General features: G+C 39.3%; 2 protein-coding genes and 1 long non-coding RNA gene across 3 annotated transcripts in view; 1 reads left to right on the top strand and 2 right to left on the bottom strand.

Moving 5' to 3' along the window:
* Window positions 1-12,315, bottom strand: part of LOC104767267 (homogentisate phytyltransferase 1, chloroplastic-like) — a 14,884-nt gene extending 2,569 nt beyond the window's left edge. Inside the window, exons 1-4 of the mRNA XM_019241008.1 lie at window positions 10,057-12,315; window positions 2,080-2,161; window positions 290-399; window positions 104-199 (exon numbers count right to left, since the gene is read on the bottom strand). Coding sequence (XP_019096553.1) covers window positions 104-199; window positions 290-399; window positions 2,080-2,161; window positions 10,057-10,059 — 291 coding nt within the window. The 5' untranslated portion in view covers window positions 10,060-12,315. The remainder of the gene's footprint in view (window positions 1-103; window positions 200-289; window positions 400-2,079; window positions 2,162-10,056) is intronic.
* LOC104767266 lies at window positions 7,341-7,745 on the bottom strand. The gene is made up of 2 exons (XR_764217.1): window positions 7,654-7,745; window positions 7,341-7,551 (listed from the first exon to the last, which is right to left on the bottom strand). It is a non-coding gene; the product is annotated as an uncharacterized LOC104767266 (long non-coding RNA).
* On the top strand, window positions 11,423-13,960 carry LOC104768243. The gene is made up of 2 exons (XM_010492166.1): window positions 11,423-11,762; window positions 11,907-13,960. The coding sequence occupies exons 1-2, from the start codon at window positions 11,423-11,425 to the stop codon at window positions 13,958-13,960; spliced, it is 2,394 nt and encodes a 797-aa protein (XP_010490468.1).

Raw genomic sequence — 15,540 nt, 5'->3', positions numbered from 1 at the left:
TGCATCAAACCAATAATATAAAACATCTCATGCATCCATAAAATTTGTAGAATGCTTTACTTTTGAAGTATAGACAGGATGAACTTTCTCCATCATTGTTTACCTTAAACAACCCAATAACAACAGAGAAAAAGCTCATAAACGCAATAACGAAAATAAGAGGCCTTGTGAACAAGATTGTTCTTCCAAACACATGGGTCTGCAACAAAATTTTCACAGCTTTAGTAACATGAAAAATCTGATTCTGATGGAGAACATCAAAACATAAAGAAACTGGTCTAGCTAGCACGTGAATATGTAGATAAAAGGCGATTTGAACAGTAATAACTCGGACAGCGAGGATACACATTGCTGCAACCAACGCAAATCTTTTCCACCTTAAAAGTGGCAAATGTATAGCAGCAATAGGACAATGTTACTAAAATCTCACTGAGCCAAATCCTAGAGGATGAATAACAGAATAAACTTGCTTACATTGATAGAATTGTTGGAAGTTGATTAATTGGTTAATCCTGCAAGTGGAGTAAACAAAGAGAAGATTAAGAAAAGGATGAAGAGAAGAAGAAGCAAAGCGGATAAGAAGAAGAATGTGTCGTTGTTGATGCTCAGATCGGTCAAAATTAAAATACTTAGTTTGGTAAAATAGAGGTCGAAATACTCTTTATAAATCGGTGCTCGGGCACAAAAAGAACGGGATACAAAGTGAATGAGACGAGCTAAAGTGACGAAAAAGTAAGATGATGGACGAGCTGCCAGCTCGTCGATTCTATGCTTTGAACGAGAGAGTTTATAAATTTATCCGTATTCTATCCCCTTCTTCTCCGCGATCCCCCTTTTGAATGCCATACGCCCGTATTTATGGGAAACTGTGTCGGTTCGTCCTCCGAAAAGACCAAAATACCCCTCATTCCCTTAAGGTTTATTTGGGCATTTTCTGGGCCGAGCCTTTTGTTGGGCTGAGGATCTACCCCCAACAGTATTCCCCCCTCAACACCAGTTCGTAGGTTTCTAGACGGAGAACTTTCTCTGAAGGGCTCGCTCTTCCCTTGGTTGCTCGTCGTGGGGACTTAACTCGTCTGAGGGGTTTTAGGTTTTGAATTTCAATTGTTGGGGTGAGAATTCTGGACAAGACCCGAGGAAGTGAAAGGTCGCGCATGAGATTCCTCGATTCTCGATGTTAGGGGTCGAACCATCGTGTGCGATTCCTGATGCGCGTGGAGTCCGGAAGTCGTACCGTCACCAAATGCGTGTTGTAATGATTACGCTTCGAGAATCTCCCTTCCCTTCTTATGAATACTCCCCCCTTCATTCATTTTCTTCATCTTGTCTACGAGTCATCCTCTGCTCTCGAGTCATCAGGTATATTCCCTTCTCTTCTCTTTAAATCGCTCCTCTTCTTTCCTAACTCGTCCACTATGACTTCCCCCGGATCCGCTTCTTCCAATTCTTCTGCGGCGAGCCACCTTCGCCAAGCGACTTCTTCGGATTCTAACAATGTCAACAGACCGAATCGTGGTGTCTCGAGGTCGTCAACGAGTCCACACTCCGATTAATCTTCCGATTCGGCTTTATTTGTGAGCTTCAACGCCGGGCTTTTTCCCACACGGTGACTACGAGTTCATCTCATCTTCCTTCTGCGATCCCTTCCCTGATTGACGAGGATCTGGACGATTCTTGTATTCCAGAGGATCGTATCGTTGTTCGCGGGTCGTTGCCGGTTATTCCCCGCGTTTTTGGGGCCAGGAGGCACATCCTATCGCACGTTCCTCCAACCACTATCAAGATTGATTCGGCGGAGAGAGCAGTTAGACTCGGCGGGTTGACTCCTCTTCCTCCTATTGTTTGGGGGATAAGTGAATTAAGCCCAATGTGTTAAGTGGGTTTGCTTGTTTGTAGCATAGCAATTAGGTTAAGAGGAAGAAGTAGTATAAAAGAGATGTAATGGCCTAAGATAACATCATCCAAGATTAACAATGTAGAAGCTAAAGAAAAAAGGTTCTCTTATCTCTAGACTAAACAAACCAAAATAGAGAAGAGAGATCTAACCTAAGAGAGGTAAGAATTAAGAATTCCAACAAGAATATGCAGTACCGAGTATGAAACTCACGGAAAGAGCCCAGAACAATGGCCACGAACCGACAATCCACCCCAGCCAGAAACTCTATAAAGCAAATCAAATTACTTATTGTGTATAAAGACTTCTGAAAGTCAGAACTTTGTGAAAGTGGTATATCATACCTAATACAGTAAAACCACAAATCTCTCAACTAAGAACTGATGAAAAGATAAATTTGAATCGACGTTCATAAAACGCAGAATCAACTTCTCAGGTTAGAATCCATGGAAGGATCTCAATCTAACAATGAGGAACACACACCAACAAACTAACAAAAAGAAGAAGAATTACAATTCCCAGATTTTTCACATAATGAAGAAGAGGATGAACAGCTCCCTCTTAAGTCTTTTAACAACTTCAGCTTGCTCCAATTACATCCTTCCACGTAAATTCTTTTGCTTTCACCAATCACCAAGCTCCACGTGTTTCTATATATGAGCTACTGAATTACTATATCAAATCTCCCATCTTTGCACAACCTTGACCTCAAGGTTCATGTAAACTTCCTTTGCACATTGATTACCTCCCATGATGCATCCTCCACATTTTTAAGAGTCCATTTGATTGAAACCATTGTAACATCTCTGCTTGGAATATGACTTCTTAAAGTCACGAGTGATGCAAGTCTGACTCCAGGGTCAAAGGTTTGGCTCTGTGTGACTTCAACCATTCGTTCTACTTGGGCACATTCCATTTGAACTAGTGGATTGACACACTGATACGTCGCTGCAACCGTTTGGACCTTACGTCAGGCTCGTAAATAACCAACCTGATGCTGCATAAGAACTTTGTCCAATTGTCACTTTGTTCCCATAGTTTGTATCGCCATTTTTGCCTGATTTTGAACCTCTGGAGCTGTTTCTTTGCTTTAGTGACATCAACATTTCAAACCTCTTTTCCCACATCCATCTGTACAGTCCATGTTGATGCATAATGTGAGGAACAACCTTCAGTTGAATTTGAGAGAAGCAGTGGGCCTCTAGCTTGAATGCGAGCAGAAGGAAACTGCACACTATCTGTTGGAACCATCATACCAAAAGAACTCAGAAATAGTCCCTTTTTGCATGATGCTTTGTACTACACCACCGCTTGGAAAATGATCTCTTTTTGTTTCGCATTACTTCTTGAATGAACATGTTGGTTCGCAACAACTGCTCCTTCACCATGATAATTCGATCATACACATGGTCTCCTCCAGGACAATGATCAATCCTCATGTAAATTCCAAGATCAGAGACATAGAAAACCAGATTGCGGTGTTGCTTTATGTCATCTTTCTCAGATTACAATTTAAAAATCCTAGTTTTTGAGCCCTTTCCTTTCTTGCTCCGGTGTTGCAAACTGTCAACTCCTTCCAAGACCTTGACAAATTCCATTTGAACAAGTTGATCTATGCTTGGATACCTCCATGTAACAGTCTTGACTTCACTTCCAAACGAGTAAATAAACAATCTTTTGCTGCATAAGAGATTCTACCATTTGTCATTATGTTCCCAGATAGAACATTCATAAGGCAAATAATATGCAGAGACCATAATGAAGGACCAGCTGTTATCACATCTACCACAAGAACCTGCTGAACTACTAGTGAGGAAATACTGAAAGTAGAACTACCACTCTAAAGCTATTTGTAGGTGTTTAGACCTCCATCTATGCCATATTTGGAACGTCATATCACCATGGAGAAACTGTATAATAATTGGTGATGCAGGTCTGATCAGTACACACAGTTTCATTTGTCTGTTCCAAATTTTAAACCACTCTCCAACTTGATCATGTAGCATTTCCTCATGATCCAGTCCTACAACACTCCTTGCAGCAGTCAGCTGCTTCCCCACTTTGTATTTAAACATCCAAGACTTTGGAGATAGTCTTTACTTTGGCTTTTCAGACTTGATACATGTTGACTGTTCACAAAGCTTATTAGAGAGTGCATTTGAATTCTGAAACAACACATCCACCCTTCCTTGGTGGTGCCACAAACTGTTTTGGAACAGCATCTTCACTCTTCGTAAAACCTCTTTGATACCAACTTTAGAGTCATGAATATCCATATCCATTGAGTCCTCATGAACCCCATAAGCAATCAGCGGTTGAACCTTAGGCAACTCCAACATTCCAATAACAGTTTTCGCACAACACACCTCTTCTTACCTAACATCAAGTTCTTTGAACTTGAACCACCAAGTCTTTGAAAGCAGTTTTTTCCTCAAATTTTGCAACAGTTTTGTTCTTAGTGGCATTGAATCAAACACTTGGCAGGCATTAACCTTGACATCTCCAAGATTAGAAGTTGGCTCAGCTTGATGTGTCCCAATCACATATTGGCAATCCTCACTAACATCCAAAGTTGGTTTACAGAATTTAAGGCTATGTTCCAAGGAAGAGATAGGAACCTGATGTTGTAAAACCAAATTCGTATGCTGAACACAATTAGATTCAAGAATTGAATCTGTCTCTGCCTCCATCTTCTCTGCACATTCTTTCATTTCTGGTTGTTCAATCGATTCTCCATGGTTCAACGAATTTGTTTCACCTGCTTCAGATTCAAATTCGGAAATTGATCGTCATCGCCGTCGAGCATGAGAAGTCCCGAGTTCTTCTGACGGAGATGGTGATCCGGAGTTTCCAATTCATCGCAAAACATACAAAGGCCTTTGAACCATCTCTCGTTAAACTCTTCCCATGAAATTCTCCGACGAATCTTCTTAACTCCTAACCCCAACGATTCCGCCGTTACAAGAGCCACGTCCTCTTCCGCCATTGTTTCCGAGGAAAGACGATGCCCTGATACCTTTAATACAGTAAAACTACAAATCTCTCAACTAAGAACTGATGAAAAGATAAATTTGAATCGACGTTCATAAAACGCAGAATCAACTTCTCATGTTAGAATCCATGGAAGGATCTCAATCTAACAATGAGGAACACACACCAACAAACTAACAAAAAAGAAGAAGAATTACAATTCCCAGATTTTTCACATAATGAAGAAGAGGATGAACAGCTCCCTTTTAAGTCTTTTAACAACTTAAGTCTCATACGGCCTCACATTCTCCTAAACTGAATAATCTTAAACGTAGTTGCTGTGAAATCACAACCCGTGATATCAACATCCCTCTCCATCTAATTGTGGAGATACTGAAGAAACTCCCATCCAAGTCTCTAGTGAGATTCCAATGCGTCTCAAAGCTATGGTCAACCATAATCGGTACCCGTAGAGACTTCATAGACTCGATCGTGACTCGGTCTTTGTCTCAGCCGCGGCCTGATGATCTTCACTTCATCTTCCACCACTTTGCCCGTGAACCTTTCTTCTTCTACTCATCTACTTATCCTGACAATGGAAACGCAGTATCAACCGTGGCACGTCGCCAATACGATAGCTTAGAGTATCAATACGTCCGCGCCTTGATCTATTGTTCTCCTTTAGATTCTCATGATATACAATCCTACAACGAGAAAATTTATTTCTTTACCTGTTATGGAATCGTCTTTACCTGATATGGAATCGTCTTTCACGTACGTAGGCTATTTCTTTGGGTACGACCCTGCCATGAATCAATGCAAAGTAATGAGCGTGCTTACCAGTTTTGAAAAGTGGGAGCATGTTTATCGAGTTTTTACATTGGGGGGATCCAATGAAGCAATGGGGGAACATTCAAGGCATTGAAAATAACTGTCCAGTGATGAGAGGGGTACACATCAATGGAACTATCTATTACGGAGCAAAAAGGTCCAACAAGGGTACAATTATGAGTCATGATATTATGCTTGTGAGCTTCGACTTTAGCTCAGAAAGATTTGATCATATAAATGCTCCTAAAGTAGTGACAGATGTCTTTAGGAACCAGACTCATCTCGTAAACTACAAAGGGAAGCTAGGATGCTTAAGTTACACCATCGTTAACTGTTTTGAGATGTGGGTTATGGACAATGCTGAGAAACAAGAATGGTTGAAAACTATGACTTTCTCTAGCTTCGCTTATACCCCGATAAAGAGTATAATAGATAGATATTCCTGCGTCACTTTAGGTGGTAAGATATTTTTATACCAACGTAGACATCATCGTAATGAACCTTTTCACGTCTACTATTATGATCCGGCGTTAGACAAATTTAGAAGAATTATAATTGAGGGTAATACACAGCGTAGGCATGGCTATGCTATTGACATTTTAGGCGTGTCCGATCATGTTGAGAATACAATGCGTTTGTAATTAAGATTTTGTTGCACCACTTGGCCAAAGAAGTCAACTATATATTATGGCGACTTGGGATCTAGGATGACACATAAACACCATTTGGTGTTGTTGTTGTTATTATATATTCAAATACTTAAACATTCTATTTAATTATCTATTCTCTATACATATATATATATATATATATATATTTACTCTTATAAAGGTGTAGTAGTGATTCATCCATCTCTAACCTATTTTGTTCTAAAGTCAGGGCTTTCTAACAAAAATCCATATGAGAACATATGTAAATGTCCTTGTTTTTGTCTTGTCCGAAAGATATAACCAAGTTCATGTCCTCCTGAAGGCTATATGAAAGTCCTTAAAATTTTCCTCTATCTTATATTAGTTCCATCCCTCACTCCAGATGCTTTGTTAGAATCTTGATCTCCAAGAAACCCACATTCTGTTTGAAATCAACTCTAAAATCTTTGTTTTAAACTTATACTGTTGAAGGGTTGGAGGAAGTACCAATCGTTTCGAGGTGTACTCAGCCACGGCTAGCTCACATAAACAAGGTAGTGTTCCATCTTCTTTAGGAAGCTTAAAAGGATCACAATTTACATCAGAAGTGCAAACCGAACACGAAGGGGTATCCGCAGTTAGGTGTTTCACGTTTTGGGTTTACAGAAAACCGTAAAATGAAGAAAATGAAGAGAGACATAGAAGAGAATGATGATTATAAGAAGTCAAAATCTCCAACATCAGACAACTGATTAAGTCCCAACTATGTATATGCTCATCATGAGAGCTGCAACAACAGCCTGACAACAAAATCCAGTTGTTTAAACAGAGAGGCGAAAAATATGTATCTTTCCGATGCACTTTTTATCATAGAAAATATCCATATAACCCTTTTAATATTTATAAATTTATTATGTAATCCATTAAAATTCTTGTTTTGGTTTGTTTGATTATGTGTAAGTTATGCATTCGTTAGTCTTAAGTATTTCCGAAACTTCGGTATAGATTAACAAAGCTGTATGAAAATTCGTGACTTCGTTGAAGTAGCAAATACAAATATTTGGATAGATTATTACATTTTTATCACACAACAACATGTACCATCCACACATGTACCATATACTTGATCATTTATCTCTTTAACACAAAACTGGGTGCATCCATCCTCCCCTCCCATTTTACATGGAGCTGGTTGGTAGCATAGGAAACTTCCCTTTATTTCAAAACCTATTTTACAATAATCATTAAACAAATATAGATTAATAATAGAATAAAATATATCTATAAAAATAAATGAATATAATAGTGTGTATAATAATAAACTAGTACCGGGAGTGTTATCATCACAATGAACTGAAAATGTGACAAAGAGAATAGTGAGAACAAATGCGAGCAATAGCCATTTTTATGATATTATTTTTGTTGTTGTTGTTGTTGTTGTCCTTGTTGGTGTTGTTGTTTTACATTGGATGTGTTTATATATAGTAACACAAATAAAACGTAAGAGGTATTTTTTTTCTAGTCAAATGTAAAATAATCGATCTATTTTATATATATAGTAACACAAATAAATGTAATTAAGAGGTAATTTTTTTCTGGTCAAATGTGAACGATAAAAGAATCGAACTATTTTAAACCAAAAAAGTGATAGATTTATTTCTTTAGATTGCGGTCAAAAGAAAATAAAAATGGAGATTTGTTTTCTTTTGTAAAATGATTAAGTTAATAACAAATCTAAACTATCTGTCTCTCACAGTTCCATTTGTTTAGAAAGCTTATAGGAACACAATTTACATCCAGGAGATTTGACTTTGTTGCAGTTAATTAAAATACAGCAAAATAAACCACTTGTCCTTCAAATTTAGTATGAACGCCATTCCCATTATACGTTACCAAACTGCGTTTCAAAATTGACTTGATGAGTTATGTCAACAAAATAATTTGGTTTTCTCAGTTCACCTGAGTCTTAGTGCAATATTGTTCCTAAGGAGATCTTACTAGGCTGCTAAGGGAAGAAGGCTCGGTACAAGCCATCAGCATGAGCCACCTTGTTGTTATATATTTCTTCTCAAGAAAAAATTGTTACGTGGCTTAACATCATCATTAGTGTCTTGGCTAAACTGGATTACCATTGAAGCATTTGTTAATCTTCTTGTTCGTTCAGAGGGTCCACAAAATTTAGTTTGAGATTGGTTAATGTCAATGAATTGCATGAGCTTGAAAGCAAAGTAGCACCGCCAAGGTACACAAACACAACAAAGCTAGTCTCTTCATTGTTCATAAGCAAACAAGCCTTTTATAACAAGCCCACAAAATTATTTATTTTCTTATGTGAAACACTTTGCAAGACTGTTGATGTTTCAGAATAAAGTACCCTAATCTCTACCAAAACATAGTGACTTTGCAAGTCAGTGGGGATGCAGCTGCTTATGTACTGGCCCAAAATGCGGTAAACACTTTGACGAACTTGTCTGAATAAAACCAGAAGCATAGTGATGACTTCTTCTTCTTCTTCTTCTTCTAATGTCACTTCAAAAAAGGTAGCAGCAAGTACTTTGCATAAAATAGCTGATGCAGCAAAAGGAGAAATTATCAGTAAGTTATATCTAGAGACTCCAAATTGGAGAGAATGAAAAGGCTGTAAGACTCTTTATAAACCAATCTAACCTTCCAAATGAACATATAACATGAAGTTATTTCGGTTTTACTACTCAGATCAATGGACTTAGCTCGAGTCCACAAAGTTGTTGCGAGTATAACATGACCGACAACCTATAAAAGAGCAACAGAACGGAACATAAAATGAAACCTTCATCACTCAAACGATCAATAAACACGTTTTTGATGGGTAAAGAAAGATTGGTACCGAGATGACTTTGCTCCAAATGAAAGGAGACGTGGCTCCAACCAGAATCGCAACAGCGTAAGCCATTTGAAGTTTACAAGAAACAAACAAAGTTTTATGTTGTCTGTAATCTTATTAATCCAACACTAAAGCTTCTTTAAGTTTCAATATTTTACCTTTTCCTGACCCAGAGTTACAGAGAAGGAACGAATTCCAAAGATCTTATCCCCCTCAATGTCAGGTATATCCTGCATCAAACCAATATACAAAACATCTCATGCATCCATAAAATTTGTAGAATGCTTTACTTTTGAAGTATAGACAGAATGAACTTTCTCCATCTTTGTTTACCTTAAACAACGCAATAACAACAGAGAAAAAGTTGATAAACGCAGTAGCGAAAATAAGAGGCCTTGTGAACAAGATTGGTCTTCCAAACACATGGGTCTGCAACAAAGTTTTCATAGATTTTAGTAACATAAAAAAAATCTGATTCTGATGGAGAACATCAAAACATAAAGAAACTGGTCTAGCTAGCACCTAAATATGTAGAAAAAGGCGATTTGAACAATAATAGCTCGGACAGCGAGGATACACATTGCTGCAACCAACGCAAATCTCTTCCACCGTAACAGTGGCAACTGTATAGCAGTAGGAAAATGTTACTAAAAACCTCATTGAGCCAAAATCCTAGTGGTGAATAACTGAATAATTGCTTACATTGATAGAATATGCAGTACCGAGTATGAAACTCACGGAAAGGGCCCAGAACAATGGCCACGAACCAACTATCCACCCCAGCCAGAAACTCTATAAAGCAAATCAAATTACTTACTGTGTATAAAGACTTCTAAAAGTTCGAACTTTATGAAAATGGCATATCATACCATGATGGAGAAGGAAGCTACTATCGCAATGCCGGTTGTAACAGAATATTCCCCTGATGCCAATGGAAGATAAGGTTTGTTAACCTGCAAAAAACCAGTCTCCTAGTTTACCAGAAACCAGTCTCCAAATTAGCTTGAAACAGCTAACTTTGTTTGCCTCTGCTAAAGACTGCAGTCCAAGACCACCTTCAGACTTGGGAAGACAAACATCCCTGCCATGATACCGACTCTGCCAGGAACCTGATACGCTGTCGGATCTTTTCAAGTGGAAGGCAATCATCAAGAGACATCCGCCTGGGAAGTAAAGGGAGGCCTAAATAGCAAACCGGCAATGAACCACTGAGCCAAAACTTCAGTCCGAACAGAACTTGAAACTCCAGCCATGAATAATGTTGATTTCTCCAAACTTATGCTTAGGGCAGAAAATGCTTCAAACTGCTTAAACACCTCGAGAACCCCTTCCATCAAGGAAACATGTCCATCATAGAAAACAAATATGAGTTAATCCGATACTCCTGCAGCGAGGGTGGTAACCAAACTTCTGAGCAATTGCGGCTCTATCAAGGAGCGTAGAGAGAGTATTCATGCAGATCACAAACCCTGCCGCAAGCCCCTTGCACTCCGAAAGAAACTGATAAGCCCCATCGGGTCTATGTGAGGAAGAAGCAAAGAGTAGAAGGAACACGTGTGGAAGAAGAATAGAGCACGTGAGTGTTAAGCAAAGTGTATATAAGCTTGTAAATAAGATAGAGAGTCGGTTATGTCGTTGGAGAGGAGTGAGAACAGAGTCGTATGTGACTTCTGAGGAGTGAGAGTATTGCTTTAGCTGCGTCTAAAGGCTCTTACGGTTACAGTTCCGATATCGTTGTATCATCATTCATATAATACAAAGGAGTGTTCTTATTCTATCAATTGGTGCGCTTGTGATCTGCGATCGAATCAAACGTTGAGAGAGTTAGGGATTTCACACAAATTGGGGATTTTATCAAATCAGAGTAATTTCAAGATCGAGATGGTGATGGAGCAAGTTTTGACACCGGTGAAGGAGTTTTCAATGTCGGAGCAAGCATCAGTGGAGATCTACGATCAATTAGCCGCATTGGGAACAAAGATTCGCGAATCCGAAGATCGCATAAATGATAAATTTGCGGAACGAGATTACGAGATGAAGGAGATCCATCGCAAGCTTGATTTCTTGATTGCTTCTGGACCTGCGACGGAGACGGTTTGAGAAGTTGCTGGTTCGAGTCAATCCGGAGCCGCGAGAAATCAACATCGCCGCAATCAGGTATCTGTCTACCCTCAGGAACCTTGCCTTAGTCAAATTAGGCCTGGGCTTAGAGAGAATTTATTCAGAAATGTGGAGATGGCAATATTCGAAGGAGTTGGAATATATGGTTGGATTGTTCGGGTTGAGAGATTTTTCAGAATGGGTGGTTATAATGAAGCAGAGAAGCTGGCTTTAGTTTCCGTAAGCTTACAAGGAGAAGCTCTGAGCTGGTATAATTGGGAAGCCAACATGAGACAATTTGGAAGTTGGGAACAGTTTAAAGCTGCTCTGATGCTACGGTTTGGCAATTTGAAGATTAGAGGACCAATTCAAAGTTTGTTTTGCATCAAACAAACAGGTTCTATCTCAGATTACGTGCAGAGATTTGAAGATTTATCTTCACAAGTAACTGGATTAGATGATCAGAAACTGGAGGGTATTTTTTTGAACGGATTGACAAGGGAAATGCAAGAATTGGTTCACATGCAGAAACCTAGAGATCTCCCAGAGATGATAGCTGAAGCAAGAGCTATGGAAAATAGTTTAATGTGAAGAGTGGTTAAGAGGGAGTTACAAATAGTCGACAAGGAACTTAAGGATCCAAACGTCTCTGACTACAAGAGTAACTACGGTCACAACAATAATACTTGGAAGTCAAAGATGATAACTACAGACTTAACTCAAGGAAATGACAGACAAGTAAACAAATATGAACAGAGACCAAGGAGACATAATAATGGTGCAGAGCTAGATGAGAAGAGAAGGAAGGGAATCTGTTTTAAGTGTGATGGACCTTACTCTAAAGATCACAAATGCCCAAATAAGGAGCTTAGGGTTTTAACAATCTTCAATGGATATGAAGTGGAGGTGTTAGAGGATAACGAAGTGGATACGGAGAATGTGTGCATAGCAGAGCCAGTTGGAGAATGCATGGCATTATCATTCACCTCATACAGAGGAATTTCATCCCCCTCAACAACTAAAACAAGAGGTACGGTGGGGGCATCGGATGTGATCATCATGTTGGATAGTGGTGCCACCCACAACTATATCTCACCTGCGGCAGTGAAGAAACTAAAATTGAAGTGTAGAGAAGACCCGAATTTGACAGTTAAGCTGGGAACAAGCATATTAGTTCAAGGGTTGGGAGTTTGTGAGAAGGTACACTTTTCAATCCAGAACTTAGAATTCACTATGGAGTTTGTTGTGTTGGAGCTAGGACAAGTTGACATTATTTTGGGAGTTTACTGGCTACGCACATTGGGAGATTGCCAAGTCAACTGGGAGAAGAATGAGATGTCATTCCTATATAAAGACAAGATAGTTACGATCATAGGAGAATCAGATTTGGAAATATCGAAGATGTCTCTGAAATCTCTATCCAGTGGGTACACAGTGAACACGAAAGGAGTGCAAGTTGCTCTGTACAACCACCAAGTCATTCAGGTGACACAACCTTTAGCTGGTGCTATTCAAGAAGTATTGGCAAGATTCGATATGGTATTTGCTATTCCAACAGATCTTCCTCCGATCAGAGGCAGAGAACATGCGATCAATCTTTTACCAGGGAATAACGCAATCAGCGTCAGACCGTACAAATATCCTCATGCACAAAAGGAGATAATGGAGCGAATGGTGAAAGAGATGCTGGATTCTGGTATTATAAGACCAAGTCAAAGTCCTTTCTCAAACCCTGTTCTGTTAGTAAAAAAAAAGGATGGAAGCTGGAGATTTTGTGTTGACTACAGAGCCTTAAACCGAGTAACAGTACCTGATAAATTCCCTATACCCATGATTGATCAGCTACTTGATGAGCTAAATGGTGCAGTAATGTTTTCCAAGTTAGGCCTTCGGGCTGGTTATCACCAAATCAGGATGAAAGAAGAAGATGTAGCAAAAACGGCATTCAGGACTCATGACAGCCATTATGAATTTCTGGTCATGCCCTTTGGTTTAAAAAACGCACCAGCAACTTTTCAGGCTCTAATGAATGAGTTATTTCGACCTTATCTCAGGATGTTCATATTAGTTTTCTTCGATGACATTTTGGTTTACAGCTCGTCTTTGGCAAAACATGTAGAGCATTTGGAGATCGTGATGAGAATGTTGGAGGAGAACCAGTTATTTGCCAATAAGAAGAAATGTCTGTTTGGTCAAAAACAAATAGACTATTTGGGTNGCCTTCGGGCTGGTTATCACCAAATCAGGATGAAAGAAGAAGATGTAGCAAAAACGGCATTCAGGACTCATGACAGCCATTATGAATTTCTGGTCATGCCCTTTGGTTTAAAAAACGCACCAGCAACTTTTCAGGCTCTAATGAATGAGTTATTTCGACCTTATCTCAGGATGTTCATATTAGTTTTCTTCGATGACATTTTGGTTTACAGCTCGTCTTTGGCAAAACATGTAGAGCATTTGGAGATCGTGATGAGAATGTTGGAGGAGAACCAGTTATTTGCCAATAAGAAGAAATGTCTGTTTGGTCAAAAACAAATAGACTATTTGGGTCATATCATCTCGAATGAAGGAGTATCTACTGATCCAGAGAAGACAAAGGCAATGACTCAATGGGTTACTCCTAAGTCCGTGAAAGAGTTAAGAGGTTTTCTGGGGCTTACTGGATATTATTGACGATTTATTAAAGGTTATGGTGTTCTCGCTAGACCCCTAACCGATCTTATGAGAAAAGATAACTTTGAGTGGAGTACTGAGGCACAAATGGCATTTGATAAATTAAAAAAAGCAATGTCCTCAGCTCCTGTACTATCATTACCAAATTTCGAAGAAGATTTTACAGTAGAAGCAGATGCATCGGGTTTTGGTCTGGGAGCAGTTCTTATGCAGAACAAAAGACCAATTGCATACTTTAGCCATGGGCTGTCAGCTAAAGAACAACTTAAACCGGTGTATGAGCGAGAATTGATGGCCATCGTTTTATCCATTCAAAAGTGGAAGCACTATCTGTTTGGTCGACATTTTGTGGTGCATACAGATCAGAAAAATCTGAAATTCTTACTGGAGCAGAGGGAGGTAACCATGGACTATCAAAAATGGTTGATCAAACTTCTGAACTATGATTTTGACATACTATATAAACCAGGAGTGGAGAATACAGCAGCAGATGGGTTGTCTAGAATGATTCAACCCCAGGCAACGTTGTCATCAATGCTACTATTGGCTTTGACAGTACCTACTGCGCTACAAATCCAGGAGATTTACGAGGAAATCGAGAGAGATGCACAAATACAAGCAGAAATAAAAGCTTGTGTGGATGATCCTTCACGTCATACAAAATACGCTGTCAGAAACGACAAGCTGTGGTTGAAGCATAGGTTGGTGATTCCTAGAACATCTTCATCGATTAAACTGATATTGGAGGAATGTCATTCGGGGCTTTTTGGAGGACATTCTGGTGTTCTTAAGACATTGAAGAGAGTTCAACAATCTTTCCACTGGGATGGTCTATTGAAAGATGTACAACAGTTTGTTGCTGAATGTGAAGTATGTCAGAGGCATAAGTATTCAACACTTTCTCCTGCAGGTTTAATGCAACCCTTGCCTATACCACAACATGTTTGGGAGGATATATCAATGGATTTTGTTGAGGGTTTACCAACTTCCCAAGGAAAGAATGTCATATTGGTGGTAGTGGACAGACTCAGTAAGTATGGTCACTTCTTGAGTTTGAAACATCCGTTTAATGCTTCGGACGTGGCTAGTTTGTTCACCCGTGAGGTAGTCAAATTACATGGCTATCCAGCATCTATTGTTTCAGACAGGGGAAGCACATTCTTGAGTGCGTTCTGGAAGGATTGTTTCAAGCTGGCTGGGACTAAACTGAAGTATAGTACGACATTTCATCCGCAAACGGACGGACAAACAGATGTATTAAACAGGTGCCTAGAGACTTATCTCCGATGCTTTACCTCAACTCATCCTCAAACTTGGCATCAATACTTGTCTTGGGCTGAGTTATGGTATAACTCATCATATCACACGGCTCTGAAGACCACTCCGTTTAGGGTGCTGTATGGTAGAGATCCTCCTGCTATACTTCGTTTCGAAGAGAATTCTACAAAGGTGTTGGAGTTGGAGCGTGTGTTGAAAGAAAGAGACTCGATGCTAGTCCAAATCAAGAACCATTTGCTTCACGCACAACAGTTGATGAAAAACAATGCGGATAAGCACAGACGTGTTGTGGAGTATGAAGT

Source organism: Camelina sativa, chromosome 19, assembly GCF_000633955.1.
Source record: "Camelina sativa cultivar DH55 chromosome 19, Cs, whole genome shotgun sequence".
NCBI classification, from domain to species: domain Eukaryota; kingdom Viridiplantae; phylum Streptophyta; class Magnoliopsida; order Brassicales; family Brassicaceae; genus Camelina; species Camelina sativa.
The sequence above is the reverse complement of the archived record's forward strand: the minus strand, read 5'-3'. Positions and strand labels throughout refer to the sequence as shown.